Here is a 25,734-nt window from a genome sequence, read left to right on the forward strand (position 1 = left end):
GTAAGAGTACAAGTACTGTGTTATGTAGTTATTAAAGAAAGAAGTCAAAAGTTTGAACATCATATTGTTTTTTATTATTTCAAATGCAGCTTTTATTTATACATACAGTAGCATTTATTTTCGTATGCGCTGATAATACACATGTTTTGAGCTTCATGAAACCTGCCATCTACTGTTCTGGCAGTGGTAATTTTTATAATTGTAACGAGTAACTATGCAGCACAAAAAAAAAAAATATTGGAGTAGAAGTATTGAAATCATCGAAAAAATTTAGTAAAGTAAAAGTGGAAGTAAGAGAAAAAAATTATACTCTAAGAAAGTACAGATACCGCCTTTCGGTACTTAAGTACAGTAGTGAAGTAGTTCTACTTAGTTACTATACATCTCTGGGCCTTAGACACAACTGATACTTGGAACATTTCAAAAGGTAAAACATGACATTACTAGAAACATGTCAGGAAACAAAATAGGATCTTTAATTGGCAACATGGGTTTTACAAATACAAACCCGAAAAACTTAACTACTCAGTGGGTCATAATTTTTATAGCATTTTTTTTTTAAATCAAAAAGCCTTTTACATAGGCACATATTTTTCTGTTTGCAGAGCATGCTAGGCTTTCCAATCAGAAAGTCTTGCACTAGCTCTGCTATTGTTGACTGTGCATCCAGATAGAAAATAGAGGGGAACTGTACCTACTATATGGCTGGAGGTGTAACATCTATTGGCGCTTTTCCACTGCATGGAACCGTACCGGTTCGGCACCCTTTTGTGCTTTTCCACTGCTGGTACCGCATGGTATAGGGTCGGAACGGTTCGGTACGGTACGGTATAGGTTTGCTTTTCCACTGCATGGAACCGAACGGTACGGTACGGCTCTGAAAAAACAGTACCTACTCGATTGTGGTTCCAACAGGTACCAAACTGGTACCATATCCCACAATCCTTTGCATGCAGTCACTACTAGCCACTGATTGGTCAGAGAATCCCACCCACCCCGTTGTTGTCCCACCCACTTAACTTAGTACTACTTTAGTGGAAAAGCAAACCTATACCGTACCGTACCGAACCGTTCCGACCCTATACCATGCGGTACCAGCAGTGGAAAAGCAAACCGGGCCAAGCAGGGCCGAGTAGAGCAGAGTCGGTACTAGCCGGTACTTGCAGTGGAAAAGTGCCATAACTGTCTTGAAACAACACAAGTTCCACCAGTAACCCCTATGAGGCTCTTTCCAACCCAGCCAAGAGATAGATGCAGACATGGTTATATGTATGATTATGTGTACGTTGTAGAAGGCTTGTGCCTATAGATTGCAGAAGCAAAGAATAAGCTTTTTTTTCTGCATAGTTAATGGATGCATCTTCCCTATCATCAGCAAAAATATAGGCATCTCATATTATCTTATTTTCCTATTGTTAAAAATACTAAGGCTAAGTATGACAAGTAAAACAAGAAGGGCTGGCCATGGGTCACACAGAAAATTAGAGAAAAGGGATTTAATGAATGGAAGTTTCTTTACAGCTCTGTTGTTATCCCCTCACTGCCACAAGTCATAAGTGAGGCTCAAAACATTTATATTGCATGATTTAATTATTTAATTGTATCATGTATGTTATACCAGTAAAAAGAAAAAAAATACAATCTTTTCACTATGCCGTGTGTTGAGCAATTGATTTCAAATTCAATCCATCTGTAACTTAGTAGACAAGATAAAAGCTATTGAATTACAAAGAAAGCACTTTTCTATGAAAGGCCAGATGATGTACTGAAGCATTATAGTTACAGTTATCACAGGGAAAACTCCATCACATGTGTCTACCTAAAGAGACTAAAAGCTCTACCAAAGCAGATTTTACACAACATCAGATATACCCTGACCCTAAAGCCTAGTACACACTATGAGTTTTTTCTCATAGTCAGCTCCTGCTAACTGTCAGCTCCGGTCAGAGCCGCTGTATTATCTCCCCCGCTGAGCTGTTGTGTTCTGAGAGGGGGACGCCCCCCCCCCCGCCAGAACTCTCCGATCAGGGCTCTCTGCCATAATCGGGAGTCAGTTGGCTGCTGGTTTTCCAGCATGCTTGTCCAACAGAAGCCGGCCAATCTGTCAGACAGACCAATGTACACACAGCCCCAATGTAAGCCGGTTATTTGTGAAGCGGACAATGTCTCTGGACATTCTGCCCATGTGTACCAGGCTTTAGGTCATACATTTGTAGATTTCCTTAGTTTAGCCTGTGGGCTGAACAAAATAAAATGTACAGATTCCTCCATCCACATTAACAGCCTAGATGGATAAATCTCCCACTGCAAGTTTTCTGACAGTTGGAGCACCAGCTGTCAAAATACTCAAACAGTGCCTGCGTCTGATTGGATTTCCTCCCGACTCCTCCGACTAAAGTTAATTTAAAGATCAATTTTGTCAATCTAGGTGTTGCTGATAGGACCATCCAGTGAGGGAATTTCAGCCACTTCAGCACGAGTCATCCAAAATTTGATGCCTGTATAGTCAGCTTCAGTCATGGGAAATATTTTTTTATCCACTGCAGAGGTGGATGGATGATGTCAAAATGTCCACCTCAGCCAATAAGAGGAAGCCTTATATTTTATCAATAAAAATGTAAGGCTTCATTTGAATGGCTGAGAAGCATGCTGCTTGACTCTTTTTAATTCCAGCCCCCGACAGGCAGTACAGAAATACAGTGCCGTTTACAATATTTAGATAATGCTACTACAGCAGGGATTCCCAAACTACGGCCCTGCAGCTGTTGCAGAACTACACATCCCATGAGGCATTGTAAAACTCTGATATTCACATACATGACTAGGCATGATGGGAATTGTAGTTCCTGAACAACTGCAGGGCCTTTAGTTTGGGAATCCCTGTACTACAGTATATTACAGCACACACAGCAGAGAGGCATCATTCTGTAATGGCAATAGTTTGGTTGGACCAACAAAGTATTTAAAGTGCAATTAAACCTGGAATTCTACCGCTATTCTACTGAATTTTGATCTATGTATTGTCTACTTTTAGTTAGCCAATATATTTTCTGCATTCATTTATGGCTGACACAGTACAGCACTCTACAACTGCAATGATGGATAATATTCCTAAAATGTACTTTCCCTTTTGCAGTCAAATTTGAGAAAACCCCGCCATGTGTTTGTTATGTGTTCCCATTCACATAGCACTCCTAAAAAAATGTGTTTTAAATATTTCTTACTTAGTAGATGTCCTGGCTGATTGCAAAAAAATGTTTGGACAATGTTAGCGTGAGCCTATCCCAAGTCTGTCCTCATTAACATACAATGTAAGAATCCCAGCCTCTACACCAGGGTTACTCAAACTACGGCCCTCCAGCTGCTGCAGAACTACACCTCCCATGAGACATTGTAAAACTCTGACATTCACAGCCATGACTAGGCATGATGGGAATTGTAGTTCCTGAAGAACTGGAGGGCCATAGTTTGAAGATACCTGATCTACACCTTTATCCTTCATTAGGACACACGGGTTGATTTACTAACACTGGAAAGTGCAAAATCTGGTGCAGCTCTGCATAGAAACTAATCAGCTCCCAGGCTTTTTTTTATCAAATCTTAATTGAACAAGCTGAAGTTAGAAGCTGCTTGGCTACCATGCACAGCTGCACCAGATTTTGCACTCTGCAGTTTTAGTAATTCAACTTGTGTTGATTTCTAAGGGTCCTTTCACACGAGCGATCCGATCAGATCCCCCTGTCAGTTTTTTAGGCGGATCTGATCGGATGCTATATGCATCCCTATGGGGCAGCGGATGTCAGCACAGACATGTCCGCTGACACCCGCTGCCATCCGCATCTGATCCTGTCCGTGAAATCCGGACAGATGGAAACCCTATTTTCCATCCGTCCAGGAGATCGGATGGGATCGGATGAGAGTGGACAGGCGGTCCGCTCTCATCCGATTCCCCCATAGAGATGCATGGGGCTCTGACACCTCCCTCTGCGCACACATAGCGGAGAGGGAGCTGTCACCTTCCTGCTCAGCAGGGATCTGTGTTTACGATCCCCTGCTGAGCAGCACGGATCCGCCTATGGAGGCGGACCGTGTGAAAGAAGCCCAAGTGTTCAAATCTAGTTACAATTGATAATAAAGATATGATATAGACAGGGTTAAAGTAGAATACCTATTGCACATTTTTGATGGTAGTTCACAAAACTGAATTTTCTGTTAGTGTGGGATCTGTCGGTACCAGGGACTCTAGACTGAAAGTTGAATTCCAGACTAAACCTAACTACTCTTAAAATGCACCTTCCTCCCTCCTATCCCTTATTGGGACTAACCTATGTTAGAAAGCTCTGCATACTTACCTATTTTCAGGCTGCTTCGTCCATATACATGATCTCCCCTTTGTCAGCCAGTAGCAGCTGCAGGGAAGAGGAGAGAGCACTCGACAACGGCTAGTAATGCCTGGAAACAGTATTGTCATCCCTAGGTTCCTATGACTCATCCGTTGTCGTTGCACCCTCTTCACCCCTGCAGCTGCCACTAGCTCAGTGGTTCTCAATTCCGGTCCTCGGGACCCACTAACAGGCCAGATTTTAAGTATTACCTTGGGGAGATGCAGACTAGAATACTGCAATCACTGAGCAGCAAATGGGATCACCTGTGATGTAATTTAGTTATCTTGCAAACCTGGCCTGTTGGTGGGTCCCGAGGACCGGAGTTGAGAACCACTGCACTAGCTGACAGAGGGGAACAGGATCAGGTGACTGGACTGGAGCAGCCCAAAAATAGGTGAGTATTCAAATCTTTCTTACACAGGTTAGTTAGAATACAGGTCCCTCTCAAAAAATTAGCATATTGTGATAAAGTTCATTATTTTCTGTAATGTACTGATAAACATTAGACTTTCATATATTTTAGATTCATTACACACAACTGAAGTAGTGCAAGCCTTTTATTGTTTTAATATTGATGATTTTGGCATACAGCTCATGAAAACCCAAAATTCCTATCTCAAAAAATTAGCATATCATGAAAAGGTTCTCTAAACGAGCTATTAACCTAATCATCTGAATCAACTAATTAACTCTAAACACCTGCTAAGGTTTCCTGAGGCTTTTAAAAACTCCCAGCCTGGTTCATTACTCAAAACCGCAATCATGGGTAAGACTGCCGACCTGACTGCTGTCCAGAAGGCCATCATTGACACCCTCAAGCAAGAGGGTAAGACACAGAAAGAAATTTCTGAACGAATAGGCTGTTCCCAGAGTGCTGTATCAAGGCACCTCAGTGGGAAGTCTGTGGGAAGGAAAAAGTGTGGCAGAAAACGCTGCACAACGAGAAGAGGTGACCGGACCCTGAGGAAGACTGGGCAGAGGGAAATGCCAAAATGCCTGAAGTCCAGTGTCAAGTAGCCACAGTCAGTGATGGTCTGGGGTGCCATGTCAGCTGCTGGGGTTGGTCCACTGTGTTTTATCAAGGGCAGGGTCAATGCAGCTAGCTATCAGGAGATTTTGGAGCACTTCATGCTTCCATCTGCTGAAAAGCTTTATGGAGATGAAGATTTCATTTTTCAGCACGACCTGGCACCTGCTCACTGTGCCAAAACCACTGGTAAATGGTTTACTGACCATGGTATTACTGTGCTCAATTGGCCTGCCAACTCTCCTGACCTGAACCCAATAGAGAATCTGTGGGATGTTGTGAAGAGAAAGTTGAGAGACGCAAGACCCAACACTCTGGATGAGCTCAAGGCCGCTATCGAAGCATCCTGGGCCTCCATAACACCTCAGCAGTGCCACAGGCTGATTGCCTCCATGCCACGCCGCATTGAAGCAGTCATTTCTGCAAAAGGATTCCCGACCAAGTATTGAGTGCATAACTGAACATAATTATTTGAAGGTTGACTTTTTTTGTATTAAAAACACTTTTCTTTTATTGGTCGGATGAAATATGCTAATTTTTTGAGATAGGAATTTTGGGTTTTCATGAGCTGTATGCCAAAATCATCAATATTAAAAACAATAAAAGGCTTGCACTACTTCAGTTGTGTGTAATGAATCTAAAATATATGCAAGAAAGTATATATAAAATATATGAAAGTCTAATGTTTATCAGTACATTACAGAAAATAATGAACTTTATCACAATATGCTAGTTTTTGAGAGGGACCTGTAGGTGTTAGTAAGGGGAGGAAGCATTTGAAGAGTAGTTAGGTTTTGCCTGGAAATGTACTTTATTTATGGCAAACACAGCTGCATAGCCTCCTCATAAACAAAACAAAGTGCCTAGGATTTTTCCTTGCAGGATGAGTCAGAAAAGAACATCTAAAAATATAAGCTGCGATTTTTACAACTGAATTTTTTAAAAGTTATGTTATGTGAACGTGTCACAAGTATAAAGTAGGTCCCTAATTTGGCTGCAAAACTGGAAATACACTTTAAAGGAGAAGTATAGCAAAGCTATTTTGGCCCTACTTCTCTTATGGGTCACAGGAGTGCACTTGATTCTGCACTCCTCTGACCTGTTTTCAGTTGGTCCAGGCTCTGGAAAAATCCCAACTTGACAGTCAGGATTTGCCCACATGCCTGGACCCGCAGCTGGCTCAGCCTCTCAGCAAGCCACTGGTAGACAGAGCCAGCCGCTTCTGCCCCCTCCACAGCCCAGCACTCCTCTGAGCGCTGAAGGGGCAGAGCAGAGAGCCGGTGGCTGACAGTCATCAGCTCTCTGTAGACTGAATACTGAAAACAAAGACAGAGCTGGCGGGGGACAGCTGCAGCTAGGAACCAGGTGAGTATAATTGTTCATTTTTTTGTATTCCTGAACTTCTCTTTTATCCACTTGCTGCCTGTATAACTTACTTATCAGTGGACAGGTGACACTGCTGCACCAGCTCACGTGCCTGGTATGTGATCCAACACTTCTGGATCTGGGGCGCATGCGCGTGCCACCGCCAGCCCACTCTCACTGTGATTAAACACAGCAGAATCTGATCTGTGGCTATTGCGGACTCGATACCTGACGATTCTTTGTTACACAGGCAGAATGGCAGTCTGCCTATGTAAAGAATGCAGACCGCTGTTCTGTCAGTAGGGCAGGCATTGATCCTGTGTACCTGCAAAGCAGGGACGTGGATCTATGCCTTCCCCTAGTAAAACCACCTCCCACAATACACTAAAACACTGCTCAAGCACACAGTGAACCCTTTTATCACACCTGATGTTTAACTCCTTCCCAGCCAGTGTCATTAATACAATGACAGTGCATATTTTTAGCACTGATCACTGTATTAGTGTCACTGGTCCCCAAAAAGCATCAAGTGTATCAGTTAGTGTCTGACTGGCCGCCGCAATATTGCAGTCCTGCTATAGGTCCCGCTATATAGGTCGATGATTGCCACCATTACTAGTAAAAAATAAATAAAGCTATTCCATAGTTTGTAGACGCTATAACTTTTGTGCAAACCAATTATACGCTTATTGGGGTTTTTTTTTTTTACCAAAAATATGTAGCGGAATACATATTGGCCTAAATTGATGAAGACATTTGATTTTTTAAATTATTATTGGATGAGTTTTATAGTAGAAAGCAAAAAATATAGTTTTTTTTTAAATTGTCTTTTTTTGTTTATAGCATTATAGCACAAAAAACCCCCGCAGAAGTGATCAAATACCACCAAAGGATACCTCTATTTATGAGAAATAGGACATTTATTTTATTTGGGTACAATGTTGCAAGACTGCAAGATGTCAGTTAAAGTAACATAGTGCCGTATCGCAAAAAATGACCTGGTCATGAAGGGGGTAAATCTTCCCGAGGTCAAGTGGTTAAAGTATAACTAAAGGCAGAACTTTTTTTTTTCATTTTGGATGGAGTGAGGAAGAGTTAGATCACCTGTCAGATTCTATTGCTGTCTGTGTTCCCTTTAAGGAGATTTATTCTCTATTTGTCCTGTTTACCGCTATTATTGAAAGTGAAAATCTTAAAAAAATCCTAAGTTTTGGGATGTCCCCAAAAAAGTAATGGAGGGGAAATCTTCCAATGGGGACACTTGTTCTGGTGACCTGGGGGTCCCCAAGAAATATTCTTAATTTGCAGGGATTTCCTCTCACTTCCTGTTTGACTATGGGACGGGAAGCGAAGGGAAATCCCTGCAATTAACCACTTGCCGACTGCCGCAAGTACATATACTGTGGCGGTCTGTCCCGGCCAGGCAAAGTGACGTACCGGTACGTCACTAGCCTGTCACCGGCTTGTGAGCCAATAGCGGCTTGTTCCCTATGAAGTCAGTGCGTGTGACCGGCGGACATCGGGTATGAAGTCTCGTTCCCTATGAAGTCAGTGCGTGTGACCCGAAGTCCGCCGGTCACTCGCGATCGTTCGCCGGGAAGGGAGAAAGGCAGGCGGCTAATGTAAACAAGCCGCCTGTCATTCTCCCCTGTGTAAAAATGGAGATCAGACGGTTCTACTATGTTTTTACAATAGTAGACATGTCCCATCACAGTAAGAAGCACGCCCCTAGGGACACACTTAACCCCCTCCCTCTCCAATACAGTTAACCCCTTCCCTGCCAGTATCATTTTTACAGTAACAGTGCATATGTATAGCACTGATTACTGCAGTAATGTCACTGGTAACCCCAAAAGTGTCAAAAATGTCAGTCAAGGGTCCGATCTGTCCGCCGCAATGTCGCAGTCCCGAAAAAAAAAATCGCAGATCATCGCCATTACTCGTTTAAAAAAAAAACACCAAAAATGACAAAAATCTTTCCCTTTGTTAGTAAACGCGATAACTTTTGCGCAAAAAAAAATCCAAATACGCTTTTTGCGATTTTTCTTACCAAACATAGGTAGCATAAAACAAATTGGCCGAAAATGTTAAAAAATGTTGATTTTTACATTTTTTTGGGGGGAATTTCATGTAAAAATTGTGATAAATATTGTTATTTTTGCAAAATTGACAATCGCACAGGTGATCAAATACCACCAAAAGAAAGCTCTGTTTGTGGGAAAAAAAGGACGTCAAATTCGTTTAGGTACAGCGTCGCACGACCGCGCAATTGTCCGTTAAAGTCACGCAGTAAAAAAACGCAAAAAAAAAATCCCTGGTCAGGAAGGGGGTAAAATCTTCCGGGGCTTAAGTGGTTAAAGACAAATGGTGGAAAAAAATGTTGACCCTAACTCTATCCAAAATGAAAAAAGTTTTACCTATAGTTCTACTTTAAGTTAGCTATGATGTTTCTTCGAATCCCGCTGCATGAAATGTATTCATGTTACTGCCATTAATTATTGTATATTTTTATGTTAGTATGTTAGTGTCCATCAGGCCTTTTTATCATTAGATTTTTTTTTTTTTTTTATATTTAATAATTCATTTGTAATTGGTTTCCAATTAAATTCCTGCAGTGTACATGTCAGTTGTGATGTTATTCAGATGCCCCATAACGGTCTGCATTGCATGTGATACATAGTGATGGGGCATTGAAGGGCTGGCAGGATTGTCATTGGACTGTGGAGTCTCATGCAGGTCTGTTCTCACTGGATCTTGCAGTAATCTCCTGTTTAGTAAAGCAGTTTCTATTCATATCACGTCCTCCCCCACAGCCTCCGTTCTCTTCTCTCTGGTACACAGCCTCTCACACTCTCTCCCTCCCTTGTCCTTGGTTTCTCCGCAGATCCACTGGTTCTCTTGTTCCATCACTACTCTGCTAGTGCTCCAGTATCACCAAAATGGCTAGCACCTTCTCTAGAATCCTGACATCCAAGAAATCGGCTGGAATCCTGGCCATGGTCGGGGCTGGGTCAGTAGCAGCTGGATACCTGATCAGCAGAGAAAAACTCAATGCTAGCGCAGAGCAAAGGAGGAGGCTTTACCCACCAAGGTAACTCTTAAAAATTATTGAGTTTTATATATCCACCTATAATCTATATTAGGGCAAGGTTCATTTTTATTAAATTTGCTCTTGGACGCTTGAATAAAGAATTTAAAAAAAGGAATTATTCGTTTAAAATCATGCAGTGCAAATGTAATTTCAATCTTTATTTTAATTTATTAAGGATATACAAGAATGTGCTGATATATAGATTGCTCTACAAATAATTGGTAAATTCAGCTTCGTCAGCTAAAACGGTGATGGAGGCATTACTGAATTGCTATGGGAAGACTAGAAGTGGGGGATGGGGGGATAAAAATTAAACTCTGGGGGAAGGGGAACCTTGAGTCTATAGAATTAATGAATGGAAATCCAGCATTAGAATCCAAGCTTTTAATCAGGGAACAGAAGAACATGTCACCTGCCAGTTAAACAAATTCCTTATTCAAATTGGAAAATTCCAATTTTTAGCATCTTATATCAATCTTCTGTTAATAATCTATCACATAAAATCATGATGATGTTTAGAAATAACAAATAGATAACTCCATCTCGGTGATGAAGCAGATTTTTACATAGCTAACCTGTCGTAGAGGTATCCTTTATGCTTTCCTGTTGCATTTTTCTGTTAGCTATCTCATTGCATTCCTTCAGAGGCAGATGACATAAAATATTGGAGTACGGTTGCTAATAACCTCAGGCCCTGGGGGCATGTGCTTTCTTCATTATGTGTAGCAGTGTTCGGGTTCTGCTACCTCCGCAGGCTGGAGAAATCAATCTTTTCTATGGATGGCACAATGCTGGGTGGCTTTCCAAGCAAGGAGATACCATTCAGGGTCACTATAAGTCTCAAAGCTGTTGCCAATGATCAGGGAATAAAAGGTTAAAAATTCCTAGAAAACCTTCAATTCCATCTGCACTGTCAAATCCCTATGACACCAGTTACTATCTACGGTAATATGTCTTTCTCTGTAAATACGACCATATAATCCCGTGTACACCATCCTGGAAATCTCTAATCCATCCAGTGTGCCTGCAGTCTTATAAATCACAATTTATGTGCATGCACCTCTAATGCCTCGTACACACTGATAGCTAAAAATTACACATTTTTTTGGCATTTTTTTAAGTTGGTGTATAACAGTGTAAAACTATCAGCGCAATAGTGAAAAATACAAATTAAATTGTGCGATTAAATAATGTTCTCGCAGTGCAACAAAATATTACAGTGTCCGGCTGCTAACACAAAACAGTGTTATTCACTCCACAATCAAAAACTAAAACCATAAAGCACTTGTATACATTATTTATCTTCAATCTTATGTTATATTTTTTTCTGGCGCAGCACTGTATATGGTTTTAATTTTTTTAAGTTGAGCTTGGAAATTCTTTGATTTTATTTTTTAATTTACTGATCTAAATGCAGCCTATTGTTTTTATTGTGCCTGTACACACAGGCGCGTAAACTAGCAATGCGTATAGATCAATATAAAAAAAAATACAAAAATCTGCATTGCTGAACAGTATTTTATGCATTTACACGTGTATGACACAATCCAAGAAAAGCTAGAGGAATTTTTTACACAAATACACGCATTTACTATACAACCCATCCTTACATTTTTATGCAGAATAATTTTGCCAGGAATCTGAGGTTCATACATCAGTATCATGTGCAAGTACCATCTGACAATCTAAGAATATATATAATGTACAATTCACATAATTTCATGAAAAACATTGCCTAGTATTTGATATATTCCTTAGAGCTGGACTACATAGGCTAATCACGAGACCATTTAATGTAGCCTAACTATATGACATTTAGTTTGCTAAATAATTATGTATTATTAAAGCGGAGTTCCACCCAGTGAACGTTTTTTTTTTAATAAATATACCCCCCGGGACAGTCAGGGCTAGTGCATTCCACAATGGCTAGCCTCTGATCTGTCCCGGGTTGCACTTACCTGCAAGAAGAAATACTTACCTTGAAATTGTCTTGTCCAGCGCTGCCATCTCAGGTGTTGGCAGCTTGAAGCCAGCGCGATCCTCTTCTGTGTCCTCCTCCGTCTTCTTCGGTCCCACGATGCACTGCACCGGCCCCGCCGTCACTTTCGGTGCGGCAGCGTCATCCCTGCACAGCTTCTGGGCATGCCCAGAAGCTGTTGTGCAAGGTATGACGGCGCCTGCACCGGAACTGAAGTCGGGGCCGGTGCAGGCGCATTGATTCCTGGGAGCGATGACGTTCAGCTCTCAGGAATCATTGCAAGCCAGGAAGTGACGAATCGCCGTGGCCGCCGAGGGGAGGAAGAAGGAAGTAAGGTAAGTATATTTTCTTCTAAACGAGGTAAGTAAAAAAAAAAAAAAAAAAATTGCGATTATCCATTTGTTTTTCAGGTGACCCGGAGCGAGAAGATGGAGGTAAGTATAATTTTAGGGTGGAACTCAATTACCATTTACTAAATAAAATACTTGTTTTGTACCACTTTTTGCATCTTTTGGTTGCATCGCTGGCTGCTGATCCCCTGACGCTTCTTTGCAGTCCCTTTCTGTCTACATACATGGATTTTTGTGATGGCTTCAAGGCCTTTCTCAGGGTGGGTTGATGGCCTGGTGACCTTATGGAGGACTATGCCTGCAATAAGTACTGTATGTTAAAACTGCCATTTGCAGTTTTCATCAGAAGACAGTGTGATAATATCAGGGCACAAATGGAAGACAAGGACAGAGTTGTCACCCTATAACAGGAAGAGCCTAAATAAGGACCTTTATGGCAGGATCACCAGATATTACTTTTTGGAATACTGCAAGTTTACAGGTACTGAAAATGACTTTTGAAATTACATTTAAAGTGGTTGTAAAAGCAGAAGGTTTTTTTTTTATCTTAATACATTCTATCTGATATTCTTCAGATAAAAAGCTTACTGTGTGCAGCAATCCCCCTCAGCCCTCCTAATACTTACCTAAATCCCCTCTAGATCCAGTGATATCTACGATACCTCGGTCATCGGGGACTCTCCCTCCTAACTGGCTGAGACACTGGCGCCATTGGTTCTTGCTGCTGTCAAGTTCAGTTAGCCAATGATGAGAGAGAGGGGGTGGAGCCGAAACGTGGCTCCATGTCTGAATGGTTCCATGAGCCGAGGCTCGGCTTGGGTGCCCCCATAGCAAGCTGCTTGTTGTGGGGGCACTCAACATGAGGGAGGAGAGCCGAAGAGGGACCCGAGAAGAGAAGGATATGGGCTGCTCTTAACAGGAGGGAGGGGCAAGGAGTGTCGAAGAGGGACCTGAGAAGAGGGAGGTAAGTATACATGTTTGTTATTTTATTAGGAAAAAATGAGACTTTACAACCACTTTATGTGGAACTTTACCCTAAAGGGGAAGTTCAGCTCCCCCCTTACATTTTTGCCACTTTTTGTGGGGGGGGGGGGGGGGGGGGACACCTGCAATCTTCTGGAACACGTCACAGGTCCCAGAAGGATGCAGGTCCATTCATAAAGTGCAGCACGGGGCTCCTGGGAAGCCACAAGAAAACATAATTGGCTGCTCACAATAAACATGCCAGCGCCAGGACCCGAAGAGTGGAGAAGAACTGGTTCAGGTGAGAACAGCGCTGGACCCCTAGACAGGGATGTGTCCTTTTATTAGAAGTCAACAGCTACAGTATTTGTTGCTGCTGGCTTTTAATTTTCTTCAAACAGGACGAAGAACCGCTGTAACATGTTAAATATTTTATAATATTTTAGTGAGTGGGTTGACATATACTTTAAATTCAGAATGAGATCAGTTTGGGCTCTGATTTTTCTCCCATAAAAGTCAATGAAAGCTAAATGCATTAAGTGCATGGCTAATGTAACCCTAATGCATCAAAAAGTGATTTTAAAAGGCGCCTGTAAACTAGACCTTAAAGTAGAAGTAAAGCTAATCACTAAAGTCTCATATATCTTTAACATCTTACCAAAATTCCCAAATCAGTTTTAAAATTTTAAAGACTGCAGTTTTCATTAAAATAGTACCTGGAGATCCTGCCATAAAGGGTTTTTTTTAGGGGCTTCCTTTTAAAGGGCAATAACGCTTTCTCTCTGTCTCCCCACTCTGCTACTGCATTGTCTGCCTAGCCTACGCCCTTCCAATGGAGACTACAAGCGACTGTGTGAATGCTAAAGCCAGCCTTGATTGGATCAAATTTTGATCTGTCTTTTGGCAGGCTGGTTGTACTGAAGTTGTAGTCAACTTCAGTACAACCAGCCTGCCGGGGTTTTTTTTTGTGCGATCACTGCCGGAGGCTATAGCTGCCAACGTTAATCATTGGCTGTGAAAACCTCCCTCTGTCAGAATACAATAATGTGGCCGGAGGGGTTCTCCCATTAACACCCAATGTGTTGATGGGGGAATCGATCAAATTCCTTTCCTTTGACCTGAGGTTGAAGGAAAGAAAACTGAATAATGTATGGCCTTTTAATGGCACAAGCATACAATTGTCACTGTCGGGAAAACAATGCACAGTGCTTTAGCAAACTAAATCTCATCCAGTTAGGGTTTACATTACTTTCATCATGTAACTGATAACAGCTAGCATAGGGGCTTTTGAGATCAGTTATAGTGGAATTCCAGCTAACACCTAACTAATCATAAAACTGTCCCCTCCCCTCTCCTAACACCTATGCTAACCAGGGCTGCCGCTAGAATTCCCAGGGCCCCATACAGCCTATTTGACAGGGCCCCCCCCCCCCCCCACTTCCGGCGAACATATCAAAATGATTACCCCCCAATCTCTCTTCCTAGCACAAATCCCTCCCAATCACCCTTCCCACCACAACCCCCCAAATCCCTCCACAAATTCACAACCCCATCCCCCCAACACAAATGCCCCAGCCCCGCTCCTAGCACAAACTTTCCCCCCAATCCCCCCTTCTGGCTCAAATCCCCCAAACCCTCCTACAAGCACATACCCCCCATTCCTCCTTCTACCAAATTCCCCTCCCCCCCCAAATCCCCATTACACTTTCTAGCAACGAGAGCTGCAAATCCCTCAAACATCCCAGGCATAAATTATTTCCCCATTATTATTTCTGCAGCTGAAAGCTGGCGAGAGGGGAAAACACGGCTTTTAGCTGGTGGAGGAAAAGGCAGACAGTGCATCGCTCTGTCATTGATCCCTCTCCCCACCAATCCTCCTGCTGCCAGGGCCCCCCTATGGGCCCGGGCCCCATACAGGAGTACTGGCTGTACCCCCCTGATGGCGGCCCTGATGCTAACTAAAAACAGTATCTCTCCTACGCTCAAGTGATATGCAGGAAGGTGAGTGGTCTGAATGGTCTTTTTAGCACAGAAATAGGTGGTCTTGCTGCCCCCTCAGGACCAAGGGTATCCAAAAACACTGAAAGACAACAACAAGAGAAGGGCGCACCAACCTTGTGCATTACCACTAAAAAATTTTATTAAAATCCATATAGGTAGCATACATTATACTCACAAACATAAGCTGTATACATGCATGTAGGAAATAGGAACCAATCGCCTCCAGGGCACCTCTATACTGCTGGATGGCGTGATGGCTTGATGGCGTCCACAATAACCTGGCTTACGCAATTTGAGGGAGAACCTTCTTCCTTTGAACCAAAATCGCCACACCAGTGACAATTTTGGCTCTGAGGAAGAGGGTTCTCCCTCGAAACATGTAAGCCAGGTTATTGTGGATGCCATCACGCCATTCAGAAGTATAGAAGTGTCCTGGAGGCGATTGGTTCCTATTTCCTACATGCATGTATACATCCTACGTTTGTGAGTATAATGTATGCTACCTATTTGGATTTTAATAAACTTTTTTTGTAGCAATGTACAAGGTCGGTGCGCCTTTCTCATGTTGTTACCTATGCTAACTAACCTGTGTAAGAAAAATCGGTATACTTACCTATTTTCAGACTGCTCTAGTCCGGTCACGTGATCCTGCTCCCCTGTGTCAGCCAGCAACTGCTGCAGAGGAGAGGAGGGAGCGCCGACGATGGATGGGCCATTGAAACCTATGGGTAACATCACTGCTCCGGCTTTACTAGCTGTTGTTGGGGCATCTTTTCCTCTCCCCTGCAGCTACATTGGCTGACACAGGGGAGTTGAATCACATGACCAGACCTGAGCGGCCTAAAAATAGGTTAACTAGCATAGGTGTTGGGGGCACTTTTAAGACTAGTTAGGTGTTAGCTGTAACTCCACGTTAAGGTCAGCTTGAGCGTAGTTTGTGCTTTTGTTTTTATACCTCTCTATACAAATAAATATGTACTGTATGTGTGTTAATCCCATTTTAAACACATGGAAATTGCACAAAAGTCAATACAATGGGGGAGATTTACTAAAACTAGAGAGTGTAAAATCTGGTGCAGCTGTGCATGGTAGCCAATCAGCTTCTAACTTCAGCTTGTTCAATTAAGCTTTGACAATAAAACCTGGAAGCCGATTGGTTTCTCTGCAGAGCTGCACCAGATTTTGCATTCTCCAGTTTTAGTAAATCAAATGTAGAAGAAATGGCTGCACTCCAGGTGTGATCAAAATTCAGGTTTATTAGCTGAACATCCCAATGTGACAATGTGGCAAGGTACCTTGAACATTGGGATGTTCAACTAATAAACCTGAATTTTGATCACACCTGGAGTGCAGCCATTTCTTCTACATTTGATTATCCACGGAGGCGAGCCGAGGCGTGCACCGGTGTATCATCAGGCTTCTGGAATCACCTAGAGCAGTGAGTTCTCTTCCCTTCTGTGTTTAGTAAATCAACCCCTATGTGGCATTTGATATTGTACATTATTTAAAAAAATAACAACACACAGATTACCGTAATATTATTTTTTGTGATTTGTTTTCTTTACTAGATATACAGTTTAAAAATAAAATAAAAATAAGATTGATACACTTTCAAAATATAAAGATTTATGCTGGATTAAACCAAGAATAATACTAAGTATATTTTGGCGTATAGTGCAACAGACAAATACAAGCTCTCTATATATTAGATCTGATAACTTCTATACAGCCTATAGGGGTCTATGACATAATATTGTAATGGCTGCACAAGCTATTCTTAGCCGTATGGCAGCAGTAGCCCTTCCATTTACAGGAAGCCTGTCTACTGTGTTGCTATTGTGGCTATTCAGACACGCAATTTCCTCATTTACACCATATAAACCCAGTCTGTGCCACATGACAGAGTTGATCTCCTAAGTGGAAGGCTTACATTTATGAACTGGTAAACGGCAAAAAGGATTTGGAAGTATTAGTGCTTAAACTTGGCTAACCCTGAACATAATGGGATGTCAGACTGGTATTCAGAGAGTGGGGCTATAGCACAGTTTATTGGAAATGTCAGTGCTAATAGCAGTAAGGTTTAGTATCCTTTATCTACTAGTAGTATGAACTTTTATCTGTGCTTCATTTATTTTGCATGTTAAAAAGTCAGACTACTGGTTCCATATGTATTGCTTGTGACCATTGTGTGTAAGCTAATTTTTATTCTGCTTGTGAAATTTTCTTTCCTCAATGGATCCTTGTCCTGTGACCCCAATTTTGTTGATAGCAGCAGCAGCGTAAATGTAACATGAATAGGTCTAGTGGAGTGGAAAAGAAGAACAACTGGCCCCCTCTTGGGCCCTCAATGATATCCTCTTCAAGAAGGAGCTAGCTAGCAATAAAAGCTCCTTGAGGATTTGGTGTTCATTCATTGCTGATCTTCCTTCTAAATCATTCAAGGCTTCCTCATTAAAGGGGCCTTTCAGTCATTTTTTCATATTCCCATCTATTAAATACTCTGCCCTTGTTGTTTTAACTTTGGATAGTAAAACATTTTTTTTGCTAGTAAATACCATATACAGCCCACTACCTCTTTCTTGTCTGGTCATTTGCCTAGGCCAGTGATGGTGAACCTTGGCACCCCAGATGTTTTGGAACTACATTTCACATGATGCTCATGCACTCTGCAGTGTAGTTGAGCATCATGGGAAATGTAGTTCCAAAACATCTGGGGTGCCAAGGTTCACCATCACTGGTCTAGGCTAATGACATCATGCACAGCTCTCTCTCACCCTCGTGAGTGTTTGCCAGCAAGGGAGGAGGGGTGAGTCATAGGAGAGCCAATGAGAGCTGCAGAGCTGGAGGGGGCTGGATGAGGGCAGAAATAACAGGAGACTGTAGAGTTCCATGAGTATTTATCAAGACAGGAGAAATGTAGAAATGTGCAGGCAAGCAGTGGTGTAAGTGTGTCTGTCTGTATATATATATATATATATATATATATATATATATATATATATATAAATGTATATACAGTGGGTACGGAAAGTATTCAGACCCCCTTAAATTTTTCACTCTTTGTTATATTGCAGCCAATTGCTAAAATCATTTAAGTTCATTCTTCTTCCTCATGAATGTACACATAGCACCCCATACTGACAGAAAAACACAGAATTGTTGACATTGTTGCAGATTTATTAAAAAAGAAAAACTGAAATATCACATGGTCCTAAGTATTCAGACCCTTTGCTCAGTATTTAGTAGAAGCCCCCTTTTGATCTAATACAGCCAGGAGTCTTTTTGGGAAAGATGCAACAAGTCTTTCACACCTGGATTTGGGGATCCTCTGCCATTCCTCCTTGCAGATCCTCTCCAGTTCTGTCAGGTTGGATGGTAAACGTTGGTGGACAGCCATTTTTAGGTCTCTCCAGAGATGCTCAATTGGGTTTAAGTCAGGGCTCTGGCTGGGCCATTCAAGAACAGTCACGGAGTTGTTGTGAAGCCACTCCTTCGTTATTTTAGCTGTGTGCTTAGGGTCATTGTCTTATTGGAAGGTAAACCTTTGGCCCAGTCTGAGGTCCAGAGCACTCTGGAGAAGGTTTTTGTCCAGGATATCCCTGTACTTTGCCGCATTCATCTTTCCCTCGCTTGCAACCAGTCGTCCTGTCCCTGCAGCTGAAAAACACCCCCACAGCATGATGCTGCCACCACCATGCTTCACTGTTAGGACTGTATTGGAAAGGTGATGAGCAGTGCCTGGTTTTCTCCACACATACCGCTTAGAATTAAGGCCAAAAAGTTCTATTTTGGTCTCATCAGACCAGAGAATCTTATTTCTCACCATCTTGGAGTCCTTCAGGTGTTTTTTAGCAAACTCCATGCGGGCTTTCATGTGTCTTACACTGAGGAGAGGCTTCCGTCGGGCCACTCTGCCATAAAGCCCCGACTGGTGGAGGGCTGCAGTGATGGTTGACTTTCTACAACTTTCTCCCATCTCCTGACTGCATCTCTGGAGCTCAGCCACAGTGATCTTTGGGCTCTTCTTTACCTCTCTCACCAAGGCTCTTCTCCCCCGATAGCTCAGTTTGGCCGGACGGCCAGGTCTAGGAAGGGTTCTGGTCATCCCAAACGTCTTCCATTTGAGGATTATGGAGGCCACTGTGCTCTTAGGAACCTTAAGTGCAGCAGAAATCTTTTTGTAACTTTGGCCAGATCTGTGCCTTGCCACAATTCTGTCTCTGAGCTCTTCAGGCAGTTCCTTGGACCTCATGATTCTCATTTGCTCTGACATGCATTGTGATCTGGAAGGTCTTATATAGACAGGTGTGTGGCTTTCCTAATCAAGTCCAATCAGTATAATCAAACACAGCTGGACTCAAAAGAAGGTGTAGAACCATCTCAAGGATGATCAGAAGAAATGGAAAGCACCTGAGTTAAATATATGAGTGTCACAGCAAAGGGTCTGAATACTTAGGACCATTTGATATTTCAGTTTTTCTTTTTTAATAAATCTGCAACAATGTCAACAATTCTGTGTTTTTCTGTCAGTATGGGGTGCTATGTGTACATTCATGAGGAAGAAGAATGAACTTAAATGATTCTGAATACTTTCCGTACCCACTCTGTATATATATATATATATATATATATATATATATATATATATATATGTGTGTAGCACCCTCCAATGTAGGTGCTAGGTAAAGTATAGTGGGCTTTGTCTGCTTATCAGCAGGGCCATGTTTTCAGCTAGGTTGTCATGGTTCCCAGGTGTGACTGCTGAGACTGGGGAGTCTTCCCACTGTAACCCAATGAGGGCTCTCATTGGGCAGTGGAGGAAACCCGGCCAATGGCGCACACCAGGGCTTGTATCTATCCCAGGAAGGCAGATTATACCGCACAGCATTCTGGGAGAGGATATATATGTCTGAGGGGAGCACATGACGCAGAGTCCCAGGAGGGAGGGTACGGCTGTCTCTCCTCCTGTCAGGAAGAATCGGGTGTCCCAGGCGGCTGGCCTGAGTGGACACAGGGCTGAGCTGAGCTGCAGAGAAGGATCCAGGTGTGCTGAGTTGTGAGTACTCTGCCTAGCAGAGGGGACCTCTCCGGAGAAGGTCAGAGGGATCCAGGAGCTAGCTAGCCAGTACAGGAATATAGAAAGGGGGTGCCAGAGATTACCCTGAAGAGTAAAGGGGGTGCCAGCGGTTGGGCCCTGAAGTGTAAAGTGTTAAGCGGTGCAGCGTCATTGCTAGTGGCTACCTCAGTCAGAGAAGACTACAGGGAGCAATGTTCAGGACTTTTGAACTGTGAGGAAGCATTAGAAGTCAAGTTTCAGTTCACAGACCGCAAGTCAGGTTTACAAGCGCCATAAGGCGTTGGTCGGCATTCAGCCGGCGCCAAGACAGCAATAGGCGGCATTTTTTTCAAGTGTACCTAGTTGAGCCAGAGTATCTCACTCATTCCCTTCTCCCATCCAAGTTCCTACAATAAACTAAAAACCAAGGATGCCGGACTGTTCATTGTCTCAGATCTCACACTTGGGCAATAAGCTTAAATGTGCTGTTGGTGGTAACGGTAACCATGGCAGACCCACATCAGGCCCAATGCCTGGAAATATTGCTACATATACATATATATATATATATATATATATATATATATATATATATATGTGTGTCTGTGTGGATATGTGTCTGTGTAAATCCAGGAAGTGAACAGGCAGCAGCTTCAGCTGCCCACAGTTAAAATGGCTGCAGCCAGACTTAGTGGAGTGAGATTTCTGCAGCATTTTTGGCAAGTACAGAATCACAGTATATATAAAATAATATGCAGAGTGGTTGGAGGAAAGCTTCAGAATGGCAAAGATGTTTTATTGCAAATTATGTGAGCAGACTGTAGTTTCTCTTTAATTGCTGCTCCACTGTCCTTTCTTTATACAGAATGGTATTAACCCCAAAAACAAAAATGTAATATGAAAAAACTGTTGATGGTAGTGTTTTCTGTTCAAATAAATGAGAATTTCCTGATTGACAAATGCAACACAGACAGATCTCAAAAGCCCATATACACTAGGCCTTAAAGTGTTACTAAACCCAGGACCCCCTATTCACAGTACACAGAACATGGAAATGCAATTATTTTAGTAAATATAAACTGCTAAATACCTTTTCTTATTGCCAGTATATAGCAGTTTTGTGACTTCTATCAGTGTCCAGCCAAGCACTGGTTAAAGCTTGTAGAAGGAGTTTTCATTCTCCCCTGATTGTCCTATGAGGCTGCAGGACCCCTGACCCTCAGTCTGGACAGTAATGATTGGCCCTGTGCTGATCAAATGCACCCTCCCAGGACAAAAAAAATCCCTCTAGAAAACTGAGCATGTGCAGCCTGCCCCCAATACTCTGTTCTATCAGCAGATGGATTGGGGACAGTTGAAGAAGAGGAGAATCAGAGAAGACAGGATCAAACAGACTTTTCACACAATGCAAAAGATTAACCCCTTAGGTTCTACAGTGAGTATAACAAGCATGCTTTACTGCATGTACAGACTGATTTTACTGTTGTGGGTTTAGTAACACTTTAAAGTAGAACCATGTCCAACTAATACCTGTTGATCCTGCCAGTGAACTCCAAGGAATACAGCTTCCTGTGATGCGGTAACAAAAATACTGCACTGCTTATAAATTCAGAAGCAGAGTTACCACTCTCTGTGCCTAGGCTGTGCCTGCTTTAAGAAGTTTCAGGAGGCTGAGCTATAAATATCTTTACTGCTGATTCATAAGCCCTTTAGCTTGTTAATCAGCTCCTGGCCACACCTACCCTTGCCCACTGCTTTCCAGACTAACAGAACTGCCTCTGTTACTGAAATCCTCCCATTGTGAGCTGCAGTGTCTGGGAGGGGGAGTTTGTGAGACACACATAAAGGAGGATTGGGCTCAGTCAGGGAGGGTAAAGAAAGTGTGTTTTTTTATTTTATGAGCCTTGTACATTACATAGTAATTGGATTTGGAACTAACTTAGATTTCTGTACAAGAGCCATTAGTTTTACTATACTATAGTCATGTAAAAAATGCTCCTTACATTGGTTGCCAGTTGAAGGAAGCATATAACTTACATTGGCATTAACACCTAAGTGCCCAGACCCCACTGCTAAACCCTCAGAAGTTGATTTACTAAAACTGGAGAGTGTAAAATCTGGTGTAGCTCTGCAAAGTAACCAATTAGCTTCCAGTTTCTTGGTTGAACAACTTAATTGAACAAGTCTACAATGCACAGCTGCACCAGAGCCTTACTGTTTTAGTAAGGCTCAGTTCACATATATGCGAATCGGATGCATTTTTAACCACATCTGATTCGCATTACATGTGAATTGGACCCGCTTTCAATGGAGCCGGTTCACACATGTCCAGGGGGTGCCACAGTCCGTTACTAAGAAGGGTCCTGTCTAGGTATGAATTCAAGTATAAATTCACACCTGAATCTCACCTGAACTGGTGAGCAAAACCGCACCGGACTCCGGACTGCAAACCGCAGTCGGACATGTGTGAACCCAGCCTAAACAACCCCTTGTCCATTTTTCTGTGCACATTTGATAATCCTTCAATGCTTTAGCCCATATGCATTACCTCCTTTGTCCTCAGTCCCCATGCATGCATAATGATCTTTCAGCGCCCAACTCATGTAGGTTAATCACTCAGCATTCAGTACCCAATGCATGCGCTTTAAGCTCTCAGCTCATATTCTGTTTATGTGCATTATTCTCTCAGCCACCAGGACCCAGCATATGCACATTTACCCCTCAAGAGCTAGTCCCTACCACTTGTGTGTTAACCCCTCCATACCCAGTGTATGTGCATTCACCCTCAGCACCCAGTCTCCAACATGTGTTCAATAATTTATCATATTTATTCAGGGCATCACGCCACACATCAGTCTCATTTTTACTGACTGGCCAAGTGGGGATCTCAGCCCTGCTGCCCCATTTACTGTTCACACAGCACCCCACAATAAAACCTGGTGCGTCTCCTGCATCCCCAGCACTACCTCCACTGTTTCTGAACTCCATGACACAGACCCTGCTGATAACCTATTAAACATTTTGGGGTCTCCTTTTCAACCTCTATTGTCCCTAATTTCACTACCACTCTCCTCCTATTTCAGTTTTAGTATCTTCCCCATCTCTTTCATAGTCTGCGAAGTTGATATACATTAACTCACAGAATTTATTTAGAAGTCATCCATTACTAGACGGATTTAACTAGGATGTCGGTTGCTGATATCTGATTAGTTGCTAGTAGTGTGTTAGAGGGCTGACCTAGTAGTGGTAATTCACTATTCTATAGGAGAGCCTGAGAAAGGCTCATATACATATATCCAGAGTTGTATAAAGTACTCGAAACCCATACTTGAGTAAAAGTACAAGTACTCGATCAAAAAGTGACTTGAGTAGAAGTGGAGGTGCTCAATCAAAAAGTGACTTGAGTAAAAGTACTAAAGTATTCAACATTTTTTTTACTTAAGTATTGCAAGTAGTTTTTTTTTTACATTTTGCTACTCAAGTACTGAAAGTAAAAGTACCAGTAGTTTTGAAAAAAAATTGCTACTCAAGTACTGAAAGTAAAAGTACAAGTACTGTGTTATGTAGTTATTAAAGAAAGAAGTCAAAAGTTTGAACATCATATTGTTTTTTATTATTTCAAATGCAGCTTTTATTTATACATACAGTAGCATTTATTTTCATATGCGCTGATAATACACATGTTTTGAGCTTCATGAAACCTGCCGTCTACTGTTCTGGCAGTGGTAATTGTTATAATTGTAACGAGTAACTATGCAGCACAAAAAAAAATATCAGAGTAGAAGTATTGAAATCATCGAAAAAATGTAGTGAAGTAAAAGTGGAAGTAGGAGAAAAAAATTCTACTCTAGGAAAGTACAGATACCGCCTTTCGGTACTTAAGTACAGTAGTGAAGTAGTTCTACTTAGTTACTATACATCTCTGTATATATCCATTAGGAGGCCTGAATTGCTATTAGACCTTGATATATATATACCTCAACTGTCAAGTAACTGTCAGTCAATAACATTGATTATTGACCAACTCTGAAAGTCAGTGACATATATTAGGCAGCAAGCTAACATGTTGTCCCTGAAGTTGATGTGCTGAAAGCAGAAAAATTGGCATCACAGTTTGTTATGTTTGGGGCTGCAAAGACGAAGACTAGTCTGGATGCCTATACTGACCTGTGTGTACAGCCAAAATTGCCTAGAATGGGAACATGAGCATCAGAACCTGACCATGAAGCAATTGAAGAAGGTGGCCTATTCTGATAAATCACTTTTTCTTCTACATCACGTGGATGGCCAGATGTCTGTATGACTCTTACCTGGGGATGATGGCACCAGGATTCAGTATGGGAAGAAGTCAAGTCACCAGAGGCAGTGTGGTGCTTTGGGCAATGTTCTGCTGGGAATCCTTGGATACTGCCATTCATGTGGATGTTGCTTGAGATGTACCACCTGCCTAAGCATTGTTGCTAACCAAGTACATGGAAACGGTATTCTCTGATGGCAGTGGTCTCTTTCAGCAGTATAATGCTCCCTGATACACTACAAAAAAGGTTCATGAATAGTTTGTAGAAACACAGCAATGAGTTGGAGATGTTGACTTGACCTCCAAATTCTCCACATCTCAATCCAATCAAGCATCTGTGGGATGTGCTGGACAATCAAGTCTATTAGCCTGGCCATATATAATACAATTTTCTTGTACAACTTTCCTTTAGATTTACCAAAACCATATAATATGAATTCAGACCTAAACTCTTTCAATTCATTTGCAATTAGGCAGGCCCTTGCACTACATAGTTGAAGGTAAATTTAACCACTTTACCACCGGAGGATTTTGCTGTCTTCCGTCCAGGCCACTTTTTGTGATTCGGCGCTGTGCGACTTTAATGGACAATTGCGCGGTCGTGCGACGCCGTACCCAAACAAAATTTACGTCCTTTTTTCCCCACAAACAGAGCTTTCTTTTGGTGGTATTTGATCACCTGTGCGATTTTTACTTTTTGCGCTATAAACAAAAAAAGAGCGTTTATTTTGAAAAAATAACAATATTTTTCAAATTTTTTTATAAGAAATTCCCTCCCAAAAAATGTAAAAATCAAAATTTTTTAAAATTTTTGGCCAATTTGTTTTCTGCTACCTATGTTTGGCAAAAAAAATCACGATAAGCGTATTTTGATTGGTTTGCGCAAAAGTTATTGCGTTTACTAACTAAGAGAAAGATTTCTGTCATTTTTTGTGGTTTTTTTTTTAACGAGTAATGGCGGCGATCTGCGATTTTTTTTGCGGGACTGCGACATTGCGGCGGACAGATCGGACCCTTGACTGACATTTTTGACACTTTTGGGGGTACCAGTGACATTACTGCAGTAATCAGTGCTATATATATGCACTGTTACTGTAAAAATGACACTGGCAGTGAAGGGGTTAATTTTATTGGAGAGGGAGGTGTTAATGTATGCCTGGTGCTTACTGACGTGTGGGGGGGGGGGTGACTTTGTGAGACAGGGACAGATCGGATGTCCAG

General features: G+C 42.1%; 1 protein-coding gene across 1 annotated transcript in view; it reads left to right on the forward strand.

The window, feature by feature from the left end:
• The first annotated feature begins 9,566 nt into the window (after positions 1 to 9,566).
• The window catches only part of CKMT1B (creatine kinase, mitochondrial 1B), a 52,063-nt gene continuing 35,895 nt past the window's right edge, over positions 9,567 to 25,734 (forward strand). Inside the window, exon 1 of the mRNA XM_082254017.1 lies at positions 9,567 to 9,868. Coding sequence (XP_082110143.1) covers positions 9,717 to 9,868 — 152 coding nt within the window. The 5' untranslated portion in view covers positions 9,567 to 9,716. The remainder of the gene's footprint in view (positions 9,869 to 25,734) is intronic.

The sequence above is a fragment of the Pelophylax lessonae genome, assembly GCF_965119305.1.
Source record: "Pelophylax lessonae genome assembly, chromosome: 4".
Taxonomy (NCBI): Eukaryota; Metazoa; Chordata; class Amphibia; order Anura; family Ranidae; genus Pelophylax; species Pelophylax lessonae.